The sequence below is a fragment of the Centrocercus urophasianus genome, unplaced genomic scaffold (assembly GCF_019232065.1).
Source record: "Centrocercus urophasianus isolate 14NV4802_14NV808 unplaced genomic scaffold, USGS_Curo_1.0 seq_197, whole genome shotgun sequence".
In the NCBI taxonomy this organism is placed as follows: Eukaryota; Metazoa; Chordata; class Aves; order Galliformes; family Phasianidae; genus Centrocercus; species Centrocercus urophasianus.
Window position 1 is genome coordinate 1 of NW_024884752.1, and position 24275 is coordinate 24275.

The window sequence follows — 24275 nt, forward strand, 5'->3', positions numbered from 1 at the left end:
TCTGATGTTCGGGGCCCCAGAACCGGACGCAGTGCTCCAGGTGGGGTCTCACGAGAGCAGAGCAGAGGGCAGAATCACCTCCCTGCCCTGCTGCTCACACTTCTCTCCATGCAGCCCAGGATACCATTGGCCTTCTGGGCTGCCGGCGCACATTGCCAGCTGGCGTTGAGGCTTCCATCCTTCTCCTCGGGGCTGCTCTCAAGCCATTCTCTGCCCGACCTCTGTCTGTGCTTGGGATTGCACCTGGCTTTGGGAAGGCACTTGGCCTTCTTGATCTCCACGAGGTTGGCCTGGGCCCGCCTCTCCATCCTGCCCAGGTCCTGCGCATGGCATCCCTTCCTTCTGGCGTGTTGACTGCGCTGCTCGGCTTGGTGCCATCTGCAAAGTGCTCAGGATGCACTCGATCCCGCTGCCTGTGTCACCCACAAAGATGTTCGCTAACCCTGCTCCCAGCGCCCAGCCCTGAGGAGCAGCACTCAGCGCTGCTCTGCACCTGGACACTGAGCTGCTGCCCACGGTGCCACCATCCAGACAGCGTTGAGTGTTCCACCCATCGAAAGTCTTTTCCAACCTTGGGGATTCTGTGAGCACAAAAGTGAGCAGCGACAGCGAATCAACGTAGAAAAGGATTAGGGGATTCTGTACGGTATATGCAAAGATACAGGGCCACAGAGGGACGGCATCGCGCTGGGAGCAGCAACCGCCGCTCTGAGGGGAGCCTCAACCTACACCCAACCTCCTTCAGCAAGAGCATTCGCGCCCACTGAACAGATCCGGCGAGATCCCTACTTATTTACTTGTCTCATGAATATGCAATGAGGTGGGAGGTGCCACCACGAGGGCGGGTCCCATACGGGGCGGTGCTGCCTCATGACTATACATCGCCTAGTGCATAATGCATGAGGGGCGTGGCCTCGCCTCAGCGCTCTGTCCCTTCAAAGTGCGGGAAGATGGCGGCGGCGGCGGCGGGCCTCGGGAGCCGGGCGGCGGGCTGTGCGCGGCGGGGCGGGCGGCGGAGGCGGCGAGGGCGGGCCGGGGCGGAAGAGCAGGAGGAGGAGGCGGAGGCGGAGTGCTCGGCGTGCCGCCAGGCTCTGGGGGAGGCGGTGACGCCGCCCTGCCGCCACTCGCTGTGCCTCGCCTGCTTCCAACGCTGCCTGCAGGGCCCGGCCCTGCGCTGCCCGCTTTGCCGCAGCCGTTTTGCCAACCGGGCCCGCACCGACGCGACGGCCGCCGGAGGAGGAGGAGGAGGAGGAGGCGCGGAGCAGCGGCCGCCGGACCCAGGTGCGGCGGCGGCGGCGGCGGCTCCTGCCCCTCCCCTCTCCTCTCCTCCCCTCCCCCCTCCTCGGCCCCAACCGCCGCGGCGGCAGCGGGGGGGAGCAGGGGGTGCGGGGAGGCGCTGGGCGGGGCCAGAAGGGGGGCGTGGCCATATTGCATGATGGGCGGGGCTTGTGTGAGCGGGGGGGGGGCGCTCTGGGTGGGGGCGGTGCGCGGAGGCTCGGCTGGGCGGTGGGAGGTGCGATGAGTTGTAGGGGCTCAGCTTTGCGCTGTGTGGAGGGGCTGTGGTCAACCGCCTGCAGGCAGAGGGTGTGGGGAAGGGGTAATCCTCTTGATATCTGGAGTTAGCTCTGTTCACGGTAAGAGGGGTAAGAGCTTTCAGACTGCTGTCCTCTTCCCTGGGGAAGCACTAGTGATGAAGGAGCCTGTCCGCTTCCCTGGGGCAGTGTAGGAGACTGTAGGATCTGTCACCTTGTTTGGAAAGAACATGGTGACAGTGGGACCCATCCCCTCGCCCAGGATGGCACCAGAGGTGGGAGAACCCATCCGCTTCCCCAAGGCAGCGCTGGTGGCAGAAGGACCCGTCCCCTTCCCTGGGAAGGTGCCAGTGACAAGAGTACCCTTCCCATTCCTCGCAAAGACATTGGAGACAGGAGGACCCGTCCTCTTCCCCAAGACAACAGCAGAGACAGGAGGACCCGTTTCCTTCTCCAGAAAGGCACTGGTGATGGGAGAACACCCCATCCCCTTCTCCAGGGCAGTGCCAGTGACAGGAGGACCCATTCCTTTCCCTCACTGTTGGCACCGGGAGGAACTGGGCAGTCCCGAGTGGGGACAGTGTCACATGGCCAAGGTGGCACCAGTTTGGATCATCCAGTGGCCAGCAGCCAGTTATTTTGTAATAGCATTGCCCAAATAGTTAATGGTTACAGAGGAAACCTGCAGGGGTTGTAAACACCGGATGAGTTCCTGCTGCATCGCAAGAGGAAAGCTCTTGTGTTGAGGGACGTCCCAGTCTTTGTTGACAGAAAGTCCATCATTTCCGAGGGTATTTTTTTATTAAGGCATTTCCTCCCTGTATGGAGAGCAGGCTGTCTGCACTGACAGCGCAGTGTGACGCTCCGGGGGACGATGCAGCAGTGTTGGCACAGATCATCTGCATCACCACGAGCGCTTCTCCACCGCTGGAAGCTCTGCGTTGAGCTCCAGATGGACACCACAAAACCAGCTGAGCTCTGCCCCAGCCACTCCTCACCTCTGGGCTCCCGCCTCATGCATGTGTCAGCACCCTCTCATTCGCCGCGGGAGAAATTGGCAGGATGAGCATAAACGGCTTAAATTGGTGGTTTGAACTCACCCCACTAACCTCCACTGGAAGCGAATTCGGAAGGATTTGCTGGATGTGATGAATAGAAGGGCTGTCTGGCAGTGAGCTGCGCCAAGCAGCTGGAGGACGGACCGCCGCCGAGCCACGCTCCTCCCCAAAACCTCCCACCAAGACGGTGCTTGCCCTGGCCTGGCCTGCATGGGAATATCCAGCCACGCTGCAGGAACACTTACATTTAAAAACAAATTAATTTCAAGTCTCTGCTTGTCTCGCATTACCCGAGATGCGTGTGTTTTGCAGCAGTCACGTTGGTGGTCATTTTCTTTCTGAACTTCCTAAAGCTCTGAAAATATACTGGAGGGAACGGCAGGGGATCTTAGCATGGAGAAACGTGGAGAGTGCATCCGAACAGGGATGTGCCTGTGGTGTTACCCAAGTGCTGGACAAACTGCTGTGCTCTGCGTGGAATTGCCGACGTATGGTTGTGCTGAAGGCTGTGGGGTGTTTCAATTAACGGTTAATGAGGTGAGCTAAAATGAGCTCTCGTCTGGAATGGTGTGCCTGGTAAGATCAGGCCTGTCCTGAAGCAGCACCAGGTGGCTGCATCAGACTGAAAACTGTAAAGCTAATTGACTGCTTGTTCTGTGAGTCATGCTAATAGTGCAGAAATTGAAGATTACAAATGGTAGCCTACTAGAAGCAGAGAGAGCAGGGGATGCACTTTATTTCGACTGCAGCCAGGTTTATCGTGGTCATAGACTAGCTGGGGTTGGCAGCCGCCCCTGGGGCCTTCTGCTCAAGTAGAACCACCAGAAGAAGGCTGCCAGGACCATGTCCAGGTGGGTTTTGACCCTCTCCAAGGATGGAGACTTTGCAGCCTTTCCGGGTGACTTGTGCCAACGCTTGACCACTCTGATTGATTCAGTGGAACTTGTCTTGTTCCAGTTTGTGCTCGTTACATCTTGGTTCTGCCCCGGAAAACAGTGTGCATGGCACAGCTACCAGGGCAGCGGGCACAGCCCTGAGCTGCCAGAGCTCAGGGAGCACTGGGACACCTCTCAGCCATAGGGTTGGGGTTTGGGGATGCTGTGTATGGCCAGGGCTTGGGGTCAGTGATCCCTGTGGGTCCCTTCCAACCTGGGTTGTTTTATATTTCTCTGCTCTTCACGGCCCTTCATGGTCGAGGCAAGCAACATCCTTTTTTGCCCCCATCCACCAAGGTGGTCACCTCGTCACAGAAGGCTACCACATCAATTAAACCTGCCTTCTTTGTAAACCCCTGCTGACTGCTCCCAGTCACTTTTTTGTCCATCATGTGCCTGGAAATGCTTTCCAGGATCATTTGCTCCACCACCTTTCTGATATCACAAGGCTGACCAGCTGGTCATTCCATCTCATTGTCGAGACGGAATGTCAGAGTAGTGACATTGGCTTTCTTCAGAGCTCCAAGGTTCTCTCCTGGTCACCATGGCCTTTCAAAGACAATTGAGAGCGGCCTTACAAAGACATTGACCAAGTCTCAGCACACAAGTGCTACCCATCAGGTCCCATGGTCTTACGTGCCTCCAGTCTGTTAAATTCCCTAAAATGATCACTGCTCCAGCATGGGTGAGTCTTATTTGCTCCAGGCTTTCCCAGGACCTGGGGCTGCTGGGGCTGTTCCATGTAGATTGAGGCAAGGAGGCATTGAGCATCTCAGCATTTTTCCACGTCCTTTGGCATCAGCACCATGCCCACCAAGCAGCAGAATGATGTTTTCTTTAGTCTGCCTTTTGCTGCGATGTGCTTGTAGGAGCCTTTCTGGTTGCATGTCGTGTCACTTTGCCTTTTGCTGTTTCAATTGTTGGTTCTGGTGAAGGCTCAGGAGGACCTCCAGTTGTGCACAGATACCTGAGAGTAGGCAGTAAGGGCAGTGCAGCCAGGTTCTTCTCTATGGTACCTGGTGGTAGGCATGAATTAAACCACAAGAAGTTCTATTCCACATAAGAATACACTGTTTTGTTTTTTTTACTGTCCTGTAACCAAGCACTGGCACAGGGACCAGAGTGGGGCTGCAGTCTTCTCTTTGGTGATCTCCAAAAGGCACCTGGATGTGGTGCTGGGCATCCTGCTCTGGGTGGCAGAGGGACCAGAGGTGCCCCCAGCTTCACCATTCCGTTATCAAACATGCAAGAAGCTGATATGCTGAACTGTATCACTTGAAATCCACAGAATTTGGGAAACTACTTTTTAATATCTTTTTTTAAGTATTACAACCCTATGAAAGATGCTACCTCTTGACATAGCTGGATTATTCCAGCTTGCACTGACTGACTGCTTCTGATTTCCAGTCTTGTTTTGTATCCTTCACTGGCATTCCTGCGTAACAGTGGACTTGTGGAGGCTGCAGCTGGGATCAGGGCTTGTGTGCTGTACAAACAGGTATGAAGACAAAGTCCTTGTGACACTTGCCCAACAGAAGTGGCTGGAGTGGGGTGGTGAAGTGGTGAGCGGGGCGAAGGTGATCTGTCTGCCCTTAGAGCCCCTGTGCCATCTGGTGGCCTCCAGCTGCCCAACCAGAAGGATCTGGCTTGGCCTGTGGGTCCTGTGGCCCATCTCCCTGCTGCATGGGCATCTCTGGTGATGAGTTGCGTCTGGAAACGCACCCGTGGCTGCTGCTGTAAGAGCAGATATTGAGCTGAAGATGCAGTGATACAGGGTAATGCTTTAATGCTTAAAGGTACTTGGCTGAGTGAGATTTCTTGTAGCCAAACAGTTGTCTGTTGAAAGCCTTGGAAACAGATAGGTGCAGCAGATGGGAGGCTGGGAGCAGGGCAGGACGTGGAGACAGTGGGTGCTGGAAGATTCAGCCAGACGAGATGAACAGACACACATGGACCATGCTCCTGGTGAGCTGCTTAGGCCAGACTGCAAGAAAATAAGGATGCTCAGTGTTCTCCAAGGACAGCAGTCTACCTGGCGTCAGACAGAAAGAATCTTGTGGAAGGAAAAGCAGATGAGAACTCAGCTTTGTCATCTCAGGCAGCGTAAGACCAGCTTCACCCACGTGTGTCAATTTCTGCCTCTCACTCCTGATGTTACCATCAGACATTGTAGATATCCTGCAGGAACTTGGAGAACCGAAGGAGAAGTGAGCAGAGGAGCAGAAATTCAATTTTTGAGGAGAGAGCTTGATTAGGAGTGGTAATAAGGTGGTCAAGGGGCAGAGAAGACTTGTGCAAGAGAGCAGCAGGTGTTTCTGGAAGGGTTGTGGGAAGCCTGCTGCTTCCTACCAAGGTGGGATGGATGTGCCTCAGTCACTCCTCATGGACACGTGAGTCATCCGTCAGTGAAGACACCTCCATTAGGGGTTCCATGGCCACCTTTGTTTAAGGATCTGAACGCGTGGAAAACTTGGCCTGCTATCTAATCCAAATCTCCTTTGTTGTAAAATCAGTTGGTTGCTTTCGTTCCTCTCCTGCCCAGTAGCTCTGCAAAGCAATTAATAACTGATCCCTTTATGAGAGGGTGTTTTTAATTGCCAGGCCTGGAGCATGACTTCCTCATCCTTCCTCTGAGTGTTTTGGCCGCAGTTTCCCTTTCAGCCTGCCGGCCTACACCAGTCTTGAGCATTTCCTGGTGGTTCCTTCATTTCCTGCCTTTTCTGCAGCCTGTCTCCAGCTTGATTTTTTCCCCAAGAGCACAGTGCAGTCACGATAAAGTCTTTCCACACCGTGTGAACAGCAGTGACGTGATCCCACATTCACTCAATGCAGCACATTGCTTTCTTCCAGCATGGGTGATGCATGGCAGCTTGATGGCATGTGTTTAATTTAAGGCTGTCCAACAAAGGTCGTGTGAACAGGTTGCCCAAGGTGGCTGTGGATGCCCCATCCCTGCAGGCATTCAAGGCCAGGCTGGATGTGGCTCTGGGCAGCCTGGGCTGCTGGTTGGCGACCTGCACACAGCAGGGCTTGGAGCTGGATGAGCACTGTGCTCCTTTGCAGTAATGGTTATACCCAGACTAGCTTGGTGTGGGGTTTTGTGTGATTCTGAGTGGAAAAGGCAAAGCCTTTTTGTTACTCATATGCTGGGATCAAGATTATCCTATTCCAGCTATCACAGGAACTGGAAACCAAGCTGGGAAAAGCCACTCGAGGAAACCTCGTGTGATGGGCCTGCCTCCCAGCCTGTTCTTCTTTATCCACAGAGGTGTGAAGCCTGTATTGAAGTTCTTTGCACCATGCTGGATTCCTGAACTCTCGTTTTGTTTTGTTTCTTTGTGCACTTCTGTGCAGAGTGAGATGTGGACAGCGATAGCGTAGTGCGTGTATGAAGGCTGCTCTGAAGTACACACATCCCCCCTAATGCTGCCAGACCCTTAATTTTCTCAATAAAGAAGAAGGGTGGATGTCTCCATGTCTACTGCAGGTGCAAAAGTACCACTCACCCCTGGGAGATGTACTCCTGTCATTCCTTGTTTACCCCTTGCCCCCTAATTATCTCACCAGTGATGAGGTGAGATTGAATTAACGCAAGTTATTCATATACAGTGGATGGGGACAGGAACGAGGGGGAAATCTTCCCTGAATATTCCTTTCTGTGTCCTCATAAGGCTGTTTATGATCTATATGAAGCATTCCACTGGCATATCTTTACATAATTACTTAATAAACCACTTTGAGTGAGTTAATTACTCCCATCAGAAACCTGTTTCCAAGCCTCTCTGCATTCACGGCCAGAAAACTTGCTCTGTGTTTCAAAAGCATCAAGATCTCATTCCACAAAGCAGAATACTGACTGCTGGAAGTGGGAACAAAAAGCTGTGAAAATCTCAAGATTTTGATTGTTTCTGCTAGGAGCAAAGGGGAAAAGAGGAGATGGCAGCATCTATCCAAGCAGCAGAGCCCATGGAGTCACAGAACTGTAGAAGCAGATGAGTTGGAAGGGACATCTAAAGGTCGCCTAGACTGGAGCTTTGGCTGCAGGACAAGGAACCAAAGGCTTTCTGCACTGAGGTGGCTATTTTAGCATCTTTATATTCCATCTGCATGGAATTTTCTCCAAGTGCCACTCAGGAGTGCAGATGAACAGTGCCTGGCTGCAGGGCCAACTTTGGAGAGCTAAAATGGGGAAGATTAGAAAATAGCAAGTGTGTTGTCCTCTCATAGAACCCGTCGTATTTTTGTGATTGAGCAGAAAACAGGATGGAAGCCCTGGCTGCAAGCATTGAGGAACAGATGCTGATGCTGACTTGTGGTTTTGGTGTGAATATCACCCTCAAAGCAAAGCCCACATCCCAGTGCCAGCCTTTCCCTGCAGCCCTTCACTCAGAGACCATCCCTGCTCCTCTGCAGCTCCCTCAGGAGAAGAACCAGGCAGGAATTCTGTAGCAAAACCAACCAAGAGGCATTTGCTCGAGTTCTCACACATTGCCATCGTTCTGCTTGGCAGCAATAGGGCATCATCGAGCCAGCACCTCCAGCTGGGATTAATGGTGGCACCCAAAACTAGGATGTGATGAAGCAGAGGTGTAGAGCACACCATGAGTGTTTGTGGGGACAAGGAGGGTGTAGGATTGAAGGCCCAGGGGAGCAGAGACGCATTCAACGTGCCCTACTGATAATGGTTCTTTTTGCATTTCTATAAGCAAAAGTTAGGAATTTGGGCTCTCTGTCTTTTTTTTTTATGTCTCTATGAGAGATACCAGTTACTGCATAGTGATGCTGGACCTGGAATTGCCCCCCACCTGGGTGCATTAGCTAAACCAGCAGAACTTTGTAAGTGTCTCATCATTGAGGATCTCTTCTGGCTTGCTGAACTGAAGCAAGTGATGGGACTGTCGCTACGGCTCGCTCGTCTCCCCGGGTTAACCCACACGCTTTCATGACCCTGGAGGGAGGAAACACCTTTTTAGCTGGGAGGATAAGATCTGATGCCAACCTAAAGCACCCAGCAGGAGCTGGTGGTTGCTGCAGGCACACTGCAGATGGAAATTCAACCTGATGACATGCACAGGGCGCTCAAGGATGCGATCAGTGTGGGCACAGAGCCATCATTGACATGGTGGCACCAGCATGGCACTTTCCTTTATGGCGTGAGCTCTTGCAAGAGGGAATGGAAGCTTTTTCAAAGTCTGTACTTTGAAAGTACTTTCAAAGTCTCTACAAACAAGAGGTTTGTTCCCTTTCGAAGCAAGCAAACCATGCAGCAGTTCCATGTGGTTTGGTACACGTGGGCACTGGCTGTGTTCCCACTCCATCGCTTCATCACTGGGAGTTCAGCTATGGGGGTTTTGTTGGTGAATTTAAAAGCCAAGAAGATGCATTCAGCCATCAGCTTGGGGCTGTATCAAGGTCCTGGGCTGTGTCTGCAGGCTCAAGCTGACAGGCAAACACACGCCAAGGTATTTGGTGGCAAAACAGGCAAATTGCAGCAAAGTAGAAGTGCCAGCCGTGTGCTCGCTTCCACATTGGAAATCATCTCTTAGGGCCAACTTAGTGGTGGTGTTTTGGGACAGAAAACACTCCCTAAACCAGCAATGTGGGTGTAGTTGTGCTGGGGAAAGCCAACACAGCTGCACTGCGTGCTGCCCGCATTACCAGCACCGTTTGCAAAAACCTTTTACAGGCAGTGGGGCACAGGAGGAGCAAAGATGGGTGGCCCAACAGCCTGCCTTAAATGTGCTTCCTTTCTCCCTTCTTTTTTCAGATTTTATATTCAGAGCACCCATCAAATTAAGCAAACCGGGGGAACTTCGAGAAGAATATGAAAGCCAGCTAAGGAAGGTAGAGTACTCAGTGTAACTGCAGCTTTTCTTCCAGAATCACATGGATTTCCAGCAGGAATGCCATCCTACCTGTAAGGAAGCTCGAAGGGCTTTTCATCCCTGCTCTGTAACAAAGGTCATTTATTCCCTTTTTGCTGCTCAGCCAGCTCAGGGAGGTGTTGGCAGCAGGCAGGCGTGCAGAAGCCAGCTCCTGCTGCCCTGGGCTGCCTTCCAGAGCCTGGAGATGGACAGTCCTTGGTGGACCTCGATTATAAAGGGTTTGTGAGAGCATCTGTATCCCTGGAGGCAATTCTGTAGAGAATTTTGCCTTTAGTACGTTTAAAAAAAGGGATTGTTTGAATCTAAGTCACTGAAATTCTCTGGCATGGGCTTCACAGAGCTGTGGGAGCCCCATTCTGGAGGTGCCAAAGGCCATGCATGGGGCCCTGGGCAGCCTGAGCTGGTGGGGTCAACCAGCCCACAGTAAGAGTGAGGCTGGAAGGGGCTTTAAGCTCCCCTTCCACCCCAGATATGCCATGATTCCATGATTCTGTGATTCTATGAAATGCCTCCAATGGCTTGTCATGGACAGAAATTTGAAGCAAGAAACACTATGGCAAAAGCAAGGACTGCTGTAGCTAAGCATCTAATCATTTCCAGTCCCAATTGCTTTAGTCCCATAACTGTGCTCCTGCTGTGTTCCTGGACTCCTGCACGGTACTGCTGGAGCAGCACCATGATGCGTTCTGCTTTGGGATGTTCCCCACTGTTGGGTTTCCTGCTGGGGAGAAGGAGCAGATTTGTCACTGATAACATTTTCTTTGGGCTTTTGTTTGAAGGTCTCGACAACATAGGAAGAGCTGGAATGTTTAGATGGAAAGATAGATGGAAAGATAACCTCGTACACTGACTAAGCAGGAAAGTACAGCTTAGGTGGTGTTTCAGGTAAACAGCTACTCAGGGAATGCCTGTATTAAAATCACAGATGAATTAGGTGGAATTTTAAAAAGGGGAAGGGTTTTCTCTCCTTCTTCTCCACGCAATTAGTAGTGCAGCCTCATTAGGATCGCTTTGATTGCAACCTTTGGTTAATTGATGGTAAGGAATGGAAACTTTTTTGGTCCAGCCTACTTGTGCTGGGTAGACTGTGCTGTGTTTGTCGGGTGCTGTGGCTCTTTTAGCAACACTGAGATGCTTTGTTGAAGAGTTGTTGGGTTAGGCAGCAGTGCAAGACTGAGCACTTAGAAACAAAAGTCTGGTTTATTAATTAACTTAAACGTGCATCACTGTGTTTGGCAATTGAATTTATTTTTGCTGGAACCTGGAGGATGGATCTGTTCTACTTAAAGAAAAAAGCAAGCTTTTCATGTAGGTATTAGCTGCAGACTTTGCCAGGGTATTATGAATATCCTGGTAACTGAGTGAGAGAATTCCCACCGTGATTTGGGAGCCAGCTCATCGTTTCTGCAGGTTTTCCTGGTTTCTGAGGCAGAACTGCTAATTTCTGCTTGTGGGGAAGTTCTTGGTGTGATCAGAGGAGGCTTTTGTGCCCCCAGCTGCACGTAGGCTTGCTGTGCTGAACTGAGACAGTGCTCTTCAGGTGCCTCCAGCCTGGTTGAGATCTGCAGGTAACGGCCCCAGGTTGCATCAGGGGAAATTCAGGTTGGAGACTGGGGAAAATTTCTTCTCCAAAAGAGCAGTAATGTGTTGGCACAAGGAGGTGCTGGTGTCAGCATCCCTGCAGGTGTTCAGATAAAGGGCAGATGTGGCACTGAGGGACTCGGTCAGTGAGCATGGTGGGGGTGGGCTGGGGTTGGACTTGGGGATCTCGGAGGTCTTCCCTATCCTTAATGGTTCTGTTATTCTATTCTATGATTTTATTCTATGATTCCTGCAGGGATTAAACCGTCTTCTCTCCCTTGTAACTCCTGTACAGCATCTCTGCAGGACAGCCTTCCTGGCTTGTGGGTGCTTTGTCACCATTTCCCTATTCTGATCACACAATGACTAACTTCACGTGCAACAAACCAAGTTCAGATAAGCAGTCTGAGTCACAGTCAGCTGGTGGCAGGCTGCAGAAGTCTCTGCATCTGCTGCTTGACTTCAGCAAGGAGATGCCACACAAACGTGCACCAGCACCTCTCACTTCCCCATCTGTGTAAAGGAGATGCTTGAAGGTTCCTCTGGTGTTTTGAGGATGTTTGGCTGTTGGCTTCCCCTTTTTGCTCACAGAGAGATGGGAGAGGGGTTTCTGTTCCATCATCACGGCAGAAATTCCAGCTTTTCCCTTAATCTTAACTCTTGGCTCTTTTGACTCTTGGAAGAAAGAGTCGCGTGGTGCCCGTGATTTTCAGGGGAAACTTCAGAATGCAGAGGGCTCAGATTTGGGGACCAAAGCTGGTGTGTAACTGGGTTTTCCTCTGTCTGGAGGCGCGTGGTGTCACGTGGTGGTGACATGAGGACAACCTTTGTTGTCTTCAGCTTTCCAGCAGCTTTTGCATCCCCTGTTAAATGTTTTCCAAAGCTCTGGACCTCCTTCCCTCCTCATGCAGTTAAAACCAAAGTAGTGGCCATCATTCTGCAGGGAGAAACTTAGTGGAAGTGGATCATCTTGTGGTGTGATTTTCTCAGCACTGGGGGATCTGGCTTTCAGAGTCAAGCACTTGCTTCCTACCTGCAGGACAAGAATTGTTTTCCTTTTATGCCATGTTTTTTTACCCCCTTTTTGTGAAATGACTGCCTCCCAGTGATGCATGTGGCACCTTGTGCTTGCACCTTCAACTTGCTGTCCCATAGGTTTGCCTACAGTTCTTAGATATTCCTTCCTACATGATGTTGTGTAAGCTTGTGGCTTTATGCTTGGGAGTTGGGTATGATTTTGTATGTTGGAGAAAAAGCCAAGATTCCCATCTAGCTCCTTCCATTCATATGGAAGGGATGGAAGTGTTGGGTGGCATTTCAGTCATCTTTATGACGAGCCTCAGTGTGACCTTTTGCTTCAGATACTTCCAGAGGGGCCTCTCAAAGCACAAAAACACTGCAGAAACCTCACAAAATGTGCAGCAGAGTCCTGTACTACCCATGGCTCAGTCACATGGCAGTAATCTCTCTCAGTCAGATGATGTTCTCGCTTCAGATTATTAATAGATCAGGATTTCAAAGATGTGTCTTCAAGCATCGCTAAACCAGAAGCAAAATCTGTCTTTGGAACCATTTGCTACACACCCACCATCACCCGGATGAGGCTTTTTGCTGCTTTGTGCCTTCTCCTCCTCCTCCTCCTCCCTCGCTCATCCCTGTAGGTTCAGATTCAGTAGAATTTGGATCCTTCCTCATCTCAAAATCACAATTTGCTTTTTGTGCAGTGCGCTGCAAACCCGGTTTTCTTTCTTCAGCTTCTGAGATGGGGTCACTCACATGGCCATGCTTATTTTGTTAACCTTGAGAAAGGGAAGAAAAAGAGAGCATATATTTTTTGAAAAGCCCGTTGTTGTTGCAGTGTCACCGACTCTTTTCTCTTACTGGGCTGCAGTGCAACTGCACGAACCCCAGGAAAGCTTTGTGCCTTTATTTCCATCGGCACTGGGAGGCAGAAGGATGCTGCTGTCTTAGCAGGAAGGTGGGAAACCACAAGGAGATCCCACACTGAGCTGTGGGGCAGAAACGGAACTGTAATTCCAGAGCAGGAGGTTGGAACTGGATGATCTTTAAGGTCCCATCCAATCCAGCCATTCTGTGGATCCTTGTGCTGAGCACAACTGTGAAACAGCAGCGCAGACCTGCTGCTGACAACCAGAGGCCAGAGTCGTCGAGGAGGCCCACCTATAGAGGTGGGGTGGAAAGAGAAGTTCCATCCAGGCACCTAGGTGAGCTCTTCGTGGCGTTATGTACAAGTGTTGAGTTCAGGAAGAGATGAGAGGCTGAGAAACGAGAGAGGAGAGGTGTTGTGGTGTTACCCTGGGCAGCGGATGGATCCAAGCGCATGCTGCACACCTTGTTCAAAAGGAAGAGATAGGGGGGTTGGTTCAATCTGGAGAAGAGGCTCAGGGGAGACCTTATTCTCTCCACAGCTGCCTGAAAGGAGGTTGTAGTGAGGTGGGGTCTGCCTCTGCTCCAAGGAAACAGTGATGGGATGAGAGGCCGTGGGCCTCAAGTTGCACCAGAGGAGGGTCAGGTTGGATATTAGGGAGAATTTCTTCTCTGAAAGTGCATTGATGCTCTGGCACGGGCTGCCCAGGTAGGTGGGGGAGTCACCATTCCTGGAGGTGCTCCAAAACTGTGTGGATGTGGCACTGAAGGGCATGGTCAGTGGGCATGGTGGGGATGGGATGGGGTTGGATTTGGGGATCTTGGAAGTCTTCTCCAATCTGAATGATTCCGTGATTCTAAGAGGTGTGAAGGAGGAGAGGAGGGCTTTGTTGGCTCTGAACAGCGCATCTCGTCGCAGCCCATCCATCTGTGACCCCATGAGGGTAATCCTTTGCTTCAGGAGGGCTGAAGCCTCTGTGTAGGCACAGTCTGGCCATGAGGGGCTGATGGAAATGAAGGGTCCATCTGAGCTGGTTGTAAGCAGCCATTGAGCAGTGAGTTGTGCTTTTCCCAGGAGGGCAGCCCTAAGCTACCAGATGTCAGGGAGCACTGGGATGCTGCTCTCAGCCACATGGGTTGGATGGAGCTGGGAGTTCCTCCCACCTTGAGATACTCTGTGATTCTAAGCAGGGGGCAGTGAATGGAAGGAGCACAGTCCATGGGGTGCAGCAACACCACGGTTCAGTGCAGAGCTCATGGGAAACAAGGCAGGACATTGCTGGGGCGACCATGCAGTTCTGTAGGATTCCTTGTTCAGCCTTCACTCAGCCTTCGTTTGGGTTCATAAAGTGCTGTAGTACAGCACATGTGAGTAAAACAGTGTTGCTTCATAGTCTTTGTGAATTGCTGCCAGCCACGGTGCTAAAAGTGACGAGAAAATGTCTAAAAACAAGTGAGAATTCAAAATCAAGTTGCAACTTTGGGACTCCTGATGGCCATCGGAGGGTTGGATGGTCTCTCTGGGTCTCCTCCATCCCAACACGTCCATGAAACAGCAGAAGTTTACATGGCATGGGGATTGCCATAACTCACGAGTGTGAATTCAGGTGGTGCTGTCTGTCTACCTGACAAGTTGTGTGTGCAGTGTTGCAGTCCTTTTGAAGACAGAAATGTTGTAGCTTGCATGAAACTATTGTGTATATGCACTGTTCTGCCCTATTAACTTGTAGTGTGATAATCCACAAGTAGACAGAAGCTTTTTTCTCTAGTTTAGAAACCAGTTTGGCAGAGAACTCACTGTCAAACATTGCATCTAACAGTGCCTTTGCTGTTTTGCAGTGACATCCCTGCTTTGTGTAGATGTAGAAAGAAAACAGTCTTCCCATGATTGCTTATGAGGAAGGCAGAGCAGAGGAACGGAGACACAAAATTAAATGTTGTGGCCAAACTTTTTTGGAAAATCACTATTGACAACCAGGTGTGGAACTGAAGGCATTTCAATTATGCTGTCTCTGTTGTCGTTGTTTCCAGCTGAGAGAAGAAAAGGTACAAGAAGAAAAAGCTTCTGAGGACCTGATTCACAAGCTCATGCTAGATGACGTGGAAGTAGGAAAGCGAAAAATGGAAGAACAGCAGAAAAAAGACGACTCTCTCGTGCTCAAAGTGAACCAGGAGTGTGTAAGTAAGCTTCTACTTTCCAGTCCACATCACAGACACCAACCAGGTGAAATACTGCTGAGATTCAACCCTGGAGCAGGAGTTAGGTTTCTTCCTTTGACTCTACATGCTTTCCAGGACTGATTTCTCTATGGCCCTGAAGGATACGAGCTAACAGTTCACAAAGATTTCTACTAACAAGACCTGTGTTCTAAGAGGGTTTATCATGACCACAAATGTCTTTCTGGAGGTTTGTCTCCACTTCTTCCACCCAGTTTGCTCACAACTGAAGCTGCAGCTGCACTGAACGTGCAGAGGTGGCACACAGCCTTTCCTGGAGCATGTCTCCACAAGTCCCTTACAGTGTGGCCCTATTCCTCCTTCCAGCTGTGAGACTCCATAGGAAATGCTCTTAAGAATTACAGGTAGAGGATTATGTGGGCTCTGGCTCATGTCCCATAGGACCTTTTTGGGAGGATTTTCTCAAGTTTACTGCTCATCCAGTGCTTGATCTTTGAATTACCTTTCATAGAATCATAGAATCACCAAGGTTGGAAAAGACCTAAAAGATCACCCAGTCCAACCGTTCACCTATTGCCAATAGCTCCTACTAAACCACGTCCCTCAACACAACATCCAGCCTTTCCTTTCACAGCTGTACACAGGAGCTGTGTGCTTATTGCTGCATTATTATCTTTGGGGACTGGAGCTCTTACAGCTCCAGTGAAGAGAACTGCATGAGCGTGTGCATCTGCTGGGAGGTTGCATTCACAGTTTATATCCTGGAGGCCTCGTCGCATCAGGGGTTTGTGGAATATTAATACCTTTGCAAGAAAGACCTTTACTTTCCAAGTGATTCTTTTTGTTGTATATGTCAGCTAACTCTTCCTTGATTGACTTCAGTTTCCTGAACGTCTCTCGGATTCAGAAAATGAAGAACCATTCCAAGGCAAACAAACGCATCGGTCGGCATTCGTTTCCAAGACCAGTGCCTACTCCTTTGCTTTCCTTTCAGGGTAAGATGCTGAGATTCCATTGAAGCTGCTTAATGTGCAGATGTAACTGTCTTGCTCTTCTTGCTGTTGTTCCAAATGTACCTGAGATGCTTTGAATTAAATTAAAAGGGTTGTTGCAGTCCAAAAAAAAAAAGCAGTCGCTGTTCTGGAATTTAAGAGTTGGTAAATGTAGCATCTGTTGTGATTACCTCCTGCCTGCTGTAAAATCCTGGGGGTTCATGCATTTACTGTTCATCCCATGAAGCTGAAAAATCACTAACTGTAGATTTAAGTTACAAAACTCAGAAGTACAGAATTCTTTATGTTAGATTTGAGTGCTGGATCTATCTCCAGCACACACGCTAAGAGGCAGCATCTGCCCCAACCAGTTATCAGTGAGAGCTGCTGCATGAGGCACTGCAAGCAGCTGAGTAACGCGGTGTGACTTCACACCAGCAGCACATGGGCTTCTGTAGTGCTGTCATTAACTCTGATCTCAATTAGTTACGAGGGGTAGAGGTGTCAGGGTATTTAGCACAGAGCCCTTGAACATAGACTGATGCTCTAGGGAAGACTCAGGGCTGTGGTGCAGAGCTGTCATTCCACCTGCAGCTTCAGCTGGAGATTTCCATGGCCAAAACCCTGGGCAGCATCTGCTCAGTGCTGTGGCATCACCCTGAAGCGATGCAGGCAGCAGCCACAGCCCTGCAGGGCTCATGGTTTGATTCCAACTCTTACCAAGATTATTTAGAATCAGAAACTCATCAAGGTTGGAAAAGATTACTAAGATCATCTGGTCCAACCGTCAGCCCATCACTATCACCCATGACATTTCTGCATAATATACAACAGTTTGGTTGGAAGGGACCTACAGAGGTCATCTACCCCAACTGCTTTTGCTTGATGGCTTCATTCAGCAGACGGTGAGGTCTCAGCACAGAGGTGGGCAGCAGCCAGCTGTTCCCATCAAACACCCACCTGTGGGTTTGGGGCTCTGCTTGCAGAGCCGTGGTCCCTGCAGCTCCAGGTTTCAGGTGTCCTTTCTGCTGGGGATATTCAACGTGTTGCTCCCAAGATAAAGAGCAATCTCATGTAATTGCTTTACAGGAACCTAACCTCCAAGGTGGAAAGGAGTCGGAGCTGCAATGACACTATCCAGGAGAGATCAAAGAGCAGGCAGAGATCAGCCCCACTCAACAAAACAAAGGTACCACCTGTTCCCAACAGCGTGCGGCGAGAAAGGGTTTGATGTGTCACGTCCTTATCTGAGGTCATACAGTGCCAGCAATCTGCTTGTATCAGACACTGGTTCTGTGGTGGTTTTACTGCCCTGGACCAGTCATCTCCTTGCAGCTCATAATAAAAACCTGTCAGGTTCGAAATTACAGGGCAGGAGAGCAGACAGCTTACCGAGCTGTTTGTGTTGTGGCATAGCTGGAAATTGGAAGGGTTCTCTTCATTGCTTTGTTTTGTAATTCATTTTCTTTCCAAGGCTGAAGCCCCAGCTTCGGTTAAAGGAAGTTAAAGTTAAAAATCATAAAAGTTGAGAAGAAAATCCTCTCTTCTCCCACTTTCTCCCGTGTTGTTAATTCAGAGGTGCTTAAAAAGTTGTTCAGAGTTGTTCAGAGTTGCTTAAGTAGAGCAAAACTCATTGCTCCCCTGGTGCTAGCATACTTTCTTTGGTGCTTTCACTGAACTCTGCTGTGGGAAAAGTCGGCCTGGTCTTGCTTCCTTCAGACCCAGGGAATTAATGACAGCTGTTACACTGTGCACCAGGCCTTATGTCTCAGTGGGCAGGGACCATGGTCTGGAGTCTCTTGTTAAAAGCTTGGTCCAGTTCTGATCTAAACTGGACTGAGCTCCAAGTGAGGGTCTGTGTCTGAGCTGCCCTCCCTGGCCATTCATTTTTTCAAGCAGGTGATGTATGGGCCTGGCCCAATAAAAGCTGTGCTGCAAGGATGTCCCACAAACCTGTTTTGACTCCAAAACAAGCCAGCAGGAACCGATTACCTTTGACTATGTGCAGCTTTTATGTCAGATTTATGTACGGGTGGGTTCTGGCACATCCCAGATAGAACAGCATTAGGAGAGGACAAGAAATGCTGCTCTTCAGCTCTGCCAGAGATTGTCCCCGCACTGGCACTGTGTGGGGAATGCTCACGGAGGTTCCACTGATCTGCCTCTGGCACACAGACAACGTTTTATAGAGGAGTGTGTTAAACCCAGGCCAAGTATTCATTCTTGCTCCCCTGTGCCTTGCTAGGGAGCAAAGAGCCATTGGGTGACCATTACCTTTGAGGAGAGTAGCTTCCTGCAGCCAGGACACTGCTGGGGCTCCTCAACGTTGTTTCACCAACAGAGGGGTTGCCATTTGCCCTATCCCAGAGCATTTCTAACACTACAATAAATTTGAGACCCTGATATTAGATTGGATAGAAGGAAAAGTTATTTTGTTCTGGTAAGGGCGGTGAAGCACAGGTTGCTCAGAGAGGTGGTGGATGCCCCGTTCATGGAGACACCCAGGGTCAGGGGATGGACTCTGAGCACTGATGGAGCTGTGAGCGTCCCTGTGCATTGCAGGGAATAAGATCAGAGCCTTATGGGCCCCTTTTAACTCAAACCATTTTGTGCTTCTGTGATGGTGCTGTGTTGTGTTGGCAGTGTTGTATGTCCGGTGTTGGCGGTGCCATGTGCTGCAACCAGACTGCATAGAGGAGGAGCTGAGCTGCAGCCCCGTGCCACGTTTCTCCCCTTCTCCTTGCCCATATTTGCCCGTTCCCTTCTCCATAACAAGCTTGTTGAGCAGCCAAACCTTACTTTGTAGGTCCCACCCATCACCAGCGCATCAACACCTCTGCTGGGAGTTCTCTCCTCCACCCAGAACAACCGCTGCCTCTCTGCCCCAGACCTGACGGCGGAGAAGCGCCCACTCCTCAACCCCGCGTCGTCTCTCTCAGCCCTGCACAGACCAGAGCGATCCATCAGCCCCGAGAGCAATGACAGCATCTCAGAAGAGCTCAACCACTTCAAGCCCATCGTCTGCTCGCCGTGCACACCTCCCAAAAGGCTTCCTGACGGCCGTGTCCTCAGCCCCCTCATCATAAAATCCACTCCGAGGAACCTCAGCCGGAGCCTGCAGAAACCCACCACCTACGAGGCCAGCCCCAGAATACTGAAAAAATGGGAGCAGATCTTTCAGGAGCGCCAGATTAAAAAGACTCTCTCAAAAGCAACCCTTACGTCGTTGGCTTCGGAACCCGGGGAGGACGTTACACTTCCTGACATCGCCCATAAGGAACATTCCCAGATTCAGGATGATCAGCTGCTGGCAGATGCGACGGGAGACCCTCACCCTGAGCTGGATTTCCTTCCTTCTATCAGCGAGATGAAGAGAGGGAGCGAGAGGAACAGAGATTCCCAGGCCTTAACAACAGATAACAGCGCTGAAACAGAGATGCGATTGAACGCAGCCCCGTTGCACGCACGTGTGTCCGAAGCCCCTGACGTCAAAGCCAACGTGTTCACGGACAAATCCTGTCTTCATCTGGGCCCCAAAGTGCTGAGCAGAAGGGTCATGGGGGTGCCAGACAGCAGCACTCTGGGGGTCCTGTCGGGGAAGAAGCAGCTGAAATGCCTGAACAACAGCGAGCTGATCAACGTGCAGAACAACACCTGCAACTCCGTCGAGAACATCATCAGCGAACAGCCGCCAGCGTTACGACGGGGACGGAAGAGGCGCTGCAAAACAAAGCACTTGGAGCACAACGGCTCTGTCAAAAGACTGAGGCACGCAGCAGGGGAGCCGGGCTTGGAGGAGCGCCTGGTGCGGGAGGTGGAGCAGAAGCTGCAGCAGGAGGAGGAGGACAGGAGGTTGGCCCTGCACCTGCAGCGCATCTTCGACAGCGAGAACAGGACAGTGGATAGGCGGAAAGTCAGGGTGGATCGGTACCTGCTGCGGTCGAAGAGCACTCTGGGTGCCAAGTAGCACTGGTGGACGATATTGCCTTTCTAGAGGACGATGAGGTTTATCAAATTATCTTATAGGAAAGCTATTTTTTGTCATACTTCCACCCACGCTGTCGTTGTTCATTTTGGTGATAAGACATTCGAGGTCCAGTTCAGAGAGAAGCCAGAATCCTTCCAGATGTAACAAGAAAAAGGACAAGTTCCTCCAGCCTGGCTGGTCCATTGGTCTGAGAGAGGTCTGGCATCCTGTGAGTGCACTGCAGTGCAGCTGATGGTTGTCCTGGCTGGAAGGGTTGGTTGCACGGGCACCCTGGGTCCTGGGCACCCTGCTCCCTGCTGGGTGGGACTCAGAGGTCCCTGCCAGCCTCAGCTGTTCCATGGTGGACCTCATCCATTCATTGCCATGTCCATATTCCACAAGAAATCGGAGCTCTGCTTGCAGAGGAAACCAGGCTGGTCCCATCCTGGGATTTGCAGGAGGGATCAGGGGATCCACCTGCAGTGCTGACCAATGAATGTATCTCGCTGGCTGCACCAGCAGTGCAGATCAGAGGTTGTCTTCTATAAGTAGAAGGCCAAATGCAGTGGAAAAAAAAGTTGTAAAATCAGGTTTTTATAGAAAAGCATTATAGGAACTTGTACGTTCACGTTAATGATGGGGCAGAGAGCATTTGGGAGCCACCCTCCAGGCACTGCGACCCAAGGAACAATGCAGCTTTTCACCCAGAGTCTCACCTCCCTTCTAAATGTTGAAGCCCAGAAAAGGAAATGCTGCCCTGATGTTGGGAAGAAGGAGGCAGGCACTGTGGGCTCTGGGTGCAGTGCAGGGAGTGGGGCTGGCCTCTCCCAGCACGCAGTGAGTGCAGAATGGATGGAATGGGAGCCCAGTACTCCTGCCGTGGGGTGCAGGGGGTACAAGCCACCCTCCTCGCTGCTTAAACCACTAACAGCTCAGGTGAGCAATGCTGCACAAACCTCCTTTAAGGTATAAGGGCACGGGGCTGCCGGGGGCTGGGGGAGCTGTTGGGTTTGGTGGGGTAGAGTTGTGCCTTTGGTGACAGCCACACTCGGGGCTTTCCCACCTTTCCCCTCTCTTCCCCATCATCCAAAGTGATCCTTGGGTTCTTGTGAGGAACTGGGCTCAGGAAGAATCAGCTTCATCTACGGGTGCTGCTTTGCAGTGCGTTCGGAGGAACGCCGGTGCCGGGGAGACGAGTTTTGCAGGATGGACCTGAAGCATGGGACCAATCCCAGAGAATGGTCACTACCCAAATTCCTCCTATCTAAAAAAACGGCTGAATGTCTTCCTCTTTGAAAACAACAAGTAAAAAAAAAAGGAACTGATTTTATTTTTCTCTTCCACGTCCTTGTGTGACTGCAAGGACCCTGGCGCTGTTTCCTAACGGAACTGGATTTTTGTTTTTGTTTTTGTTTTTAAAAAAGAAAACTTATATTTTAATGGATAAAATTTATATATTTTAAATACTATATTTCGACAGATTGACACTTTTTGTTTGGAGAAAGCTTATAGCAGTGATTCCGTAATATATAGATCTATATCCAGATCTCCTTCACGCACCAACTGGATGCTCCCTGATCTCTGGGACCATCCCTGCTCCCTCGCAGCTCTTTGGACTCGAATCATGTATTGAATCAGAAGAAGGCTGAGCAATTGGAGCTCCAATTTGACCTAGAAGATTGATGTAGAGATCAACAGCAACAGCCTGAAATTGCCCTCTGCACTGGTTTCTATAGAATAAGCTCAGGATGGAAACTCACAGTGATTTTTTCTTCTCCCATGAGTTAAATTTGCCTGTTAATTTTGCATCTGGTCGCTGCCTCTTGCTCATGGTTAATCCTGGGACAGTTTCCTCCTTTCTCTTTTCTGGTTCTCAGCACTCTCAAAGCAAACGTGGACACCAAAACTCGCATTTCCGTGGGGTTTCCACACTGAATGTATCCTTTCTTTCCCCTCTTAAGAACGATTATGGAGCCCAATGCACCAGGCCAGTGTCTTCTTAAATATCTTTTTTTCTTTTTTAAGGACGAGTTACATAAATATTTATGTATTAAATATAAGGCTTCGGCAGCAGCTGGCTCCATTAAAACCCAGCCCCACCTGTGCTGGGATGGAAGGAGACCTCTAAATGTTGTCTGCAGCTTGCACAAAAAGGAGTGGTATATCATTTCATTGATAAGAGCAGAAATGCCCGGCCTCCCTTGCTGTAATGGGCAGTGGTGGCCACAAACAGTGCTGTCAGAGAAGCAGAATACCTGTTGCTGAGTGCTGGGTGCAGCACAGGATCTGCAGGGGCCCTGAGATGGAACCAACCGTTGGTTTGCACCTCCTGGAAAGCAGCTCCTGACCCTCATCCTTCCTGCAGTCACCTCCTCTTGGGGACTGGGGGAAGCCCACAGGCCAGCACTGGCTCCTGGTTGTTCCCCCCACCGTGGCCCACCATCCTGCACGTCCCTAGGAGTGTGGTGCCATCACCCGGCCACCAAATCTGCCAAAGATGCTGCCTGACTCTACAAAGCAGCTCGGACGCTTTGGAGCCTTCTGCATGGGATCAGATGTACAGAACGGTTCGTGCTCGGAGTCGGTGAGAAGAGAGGAACGAAGGAAAAGTGCCAAAAGAAAGGGTGATGCGAGATGACTGTATGATGTTGTGCTATATTGTCAGTATTTTTCTTCCAAATTCCAAATGCTATTGTACATGCAGTGCACAGTAGTCACAAAGTCTAGCTGGAACAAGTGCTTCTTTGTATCGTATCAACGAGAGCAAGGAGAGGTAGAAGCCTTAAAGACCATCGCCGACATGAAAGTGAAGCCTTCAGCGCTGCTCCGGGGGCAGCGGCCCCACAGGGCTCCCAGCTCCTCGCCATCTCCTGACCCTACAGAACCCATCCTCCAGCATCCCTCACAGGGATCCCACTGGAAACGATCCCCCAGGAAAACCGGGGCCCACCAAGGATTGTTTCTGTGTCACCACGATGGTCTGCGATGTCACCGTGACGACGGCAGGTATCACCATGACAGTCTGGGATGTGATCGTGACAGGGTGGGATGTCACGACAGAGCTGGGGGGCATCTCCTGGAGCAGTGCACCAGCTCAGCACTGGAACCATCTCCATGCACAGTGCAATTCTGACACAAACTTTTATCTTCCCTCTATCTTCAAAGCACGGCAACACGTCAGAACAGCCCTAGAACTACTCACTATGCAAACAGGAAAATCTCCAACCGATGACGAAAGGTTTCGTGTACGCCTGGTTTTCTTGGTGTTTACTGTCGAGCTGTTTGAAACCAATATCGATGTTGCTACACTTTTTCCAGTACGCTTTAAATCGTTGTGCTTTTAGTGTTCTCCTCCCCTGCCATCGGAGCGCCGGTGAGAGACTGCGGTCGTTTTGGATCTCAGCTGAACCACTGTGGCTTCATCTGAATGTTTTAAAAGCGATGGAAGTTGCTCAGAGACCGTTGACTTGCATGTGTAAATGTGTGGGTAAATGACATGCAGAGTCCGTCATGTTGTGGCTTCTGTCATTTGGAACAGAGTAAATCCTGCTTGTGAAAAATTGTCACAAAACAGAAACATGCCAACCGTGTACAAATCCTGTGTACCTTTTAACAGCATCGAGGACTTTAACCGCAGGACAAAGGCCCAGGTTAAAGCAGAATAAAACCAGGTTCTGACAGTGAGCTGCCTGGCTGTGCTGAAATTGCTGCTGGGGAAACCGTGGTGATTCCACTGCTGCCTGTTCTGGGTAAATTCCGGGTGCCTGTGACCGAGTGCAGTTGTTGATTAATATTTTGCAAATAATAACGATATAAAGGTGAGTATAATGATGTTCTTCATATGCCTGCATTAGGAATGGCCAGCAGAGCAGGGAGGGGAGCATCCCCTGCACTCAGCTCTGTGAGGCCGCACCTCGAGTGCTGGGTTCAGTTTTGGGCTCCTCACTGCAGGAAAGATGTTGAGGCCCTGCAGCGTGCAGAGAAGGGCAGCGAAATGGGGAGGGGTGTGGAGCACAGGGCTGCTGAGGAGCGGCTGAGGGAGCTGGGATTGGTGAGGGTGAGAAGAGGAGCTGAGGGGAGACCTGACTGCACTCTGCAACTGCATGGAGGGAGGCTGTGGTGTCAAAGGGCCTGGCCTCTTCTCCCAGGCAAATAGCAGGAGCCGAGGAAACGGCCAGAAGTTGTAGCAGAGGAGGTTTAGGTTGGACATAAGGCAGAAGAACTGTTTCTCTCAGTGCTCAGGCACTGCAATGGCTGCAC

The 24275-nt window shown here is 50.7% G+C and overlaps 1 protein-coding gene across 1 annotated transcript; it reads left to right on the forward strand.

Annotated features, from left to right (window-relative positions):
- The first annotated feature begins 950 nt into the window (after positions 1-950).
- On the forward strand, positions 951-23699 carry RNF169 (ring finger protein 169). The gene is made up of 6 exons (XM_042821223.1): positions 951-1281; positions 9293-9369; positions 14910-15056; positions 15939-16051; positions 17138-17237; positions 18855-23699. Exons 1-6 carry the CDS (start codon positions 951-953, stop codon positions 20013-20015), a joined length of 1929 nt encoding a protein of 642 aa, XP_042677157.1. The 3' UTR covers positions 20016-23699.
- Positions 23700-24275: the final 576 nt, after the last annotated feature.

Excerpts from the sequence above, each read along its gene's own strand:
- RNF169 (XM_042821223.1), top strand. The coding sequence starts at position 951 with ATGGCGGCGGCGGCGGCGGGCCTCGGGAGCCGGGCGGCGGGCTGTGCG. Across the intron at positions 16,052-17,137 it reads TCCTTTGCTTTCCTTTCAGG|GAACCTAACCTCCAAGGTGG; the intron begins GTAAGATGCTGA and ends ATTGCTTTACAG. Across the intron at positions 17,238-18,854 it reads CCCCACTCAACAAAACAAAG|GTCCCACCCATCACCAGCGC; the intron begins GTACCACCTGTT and ends CTTACTTTGTAG.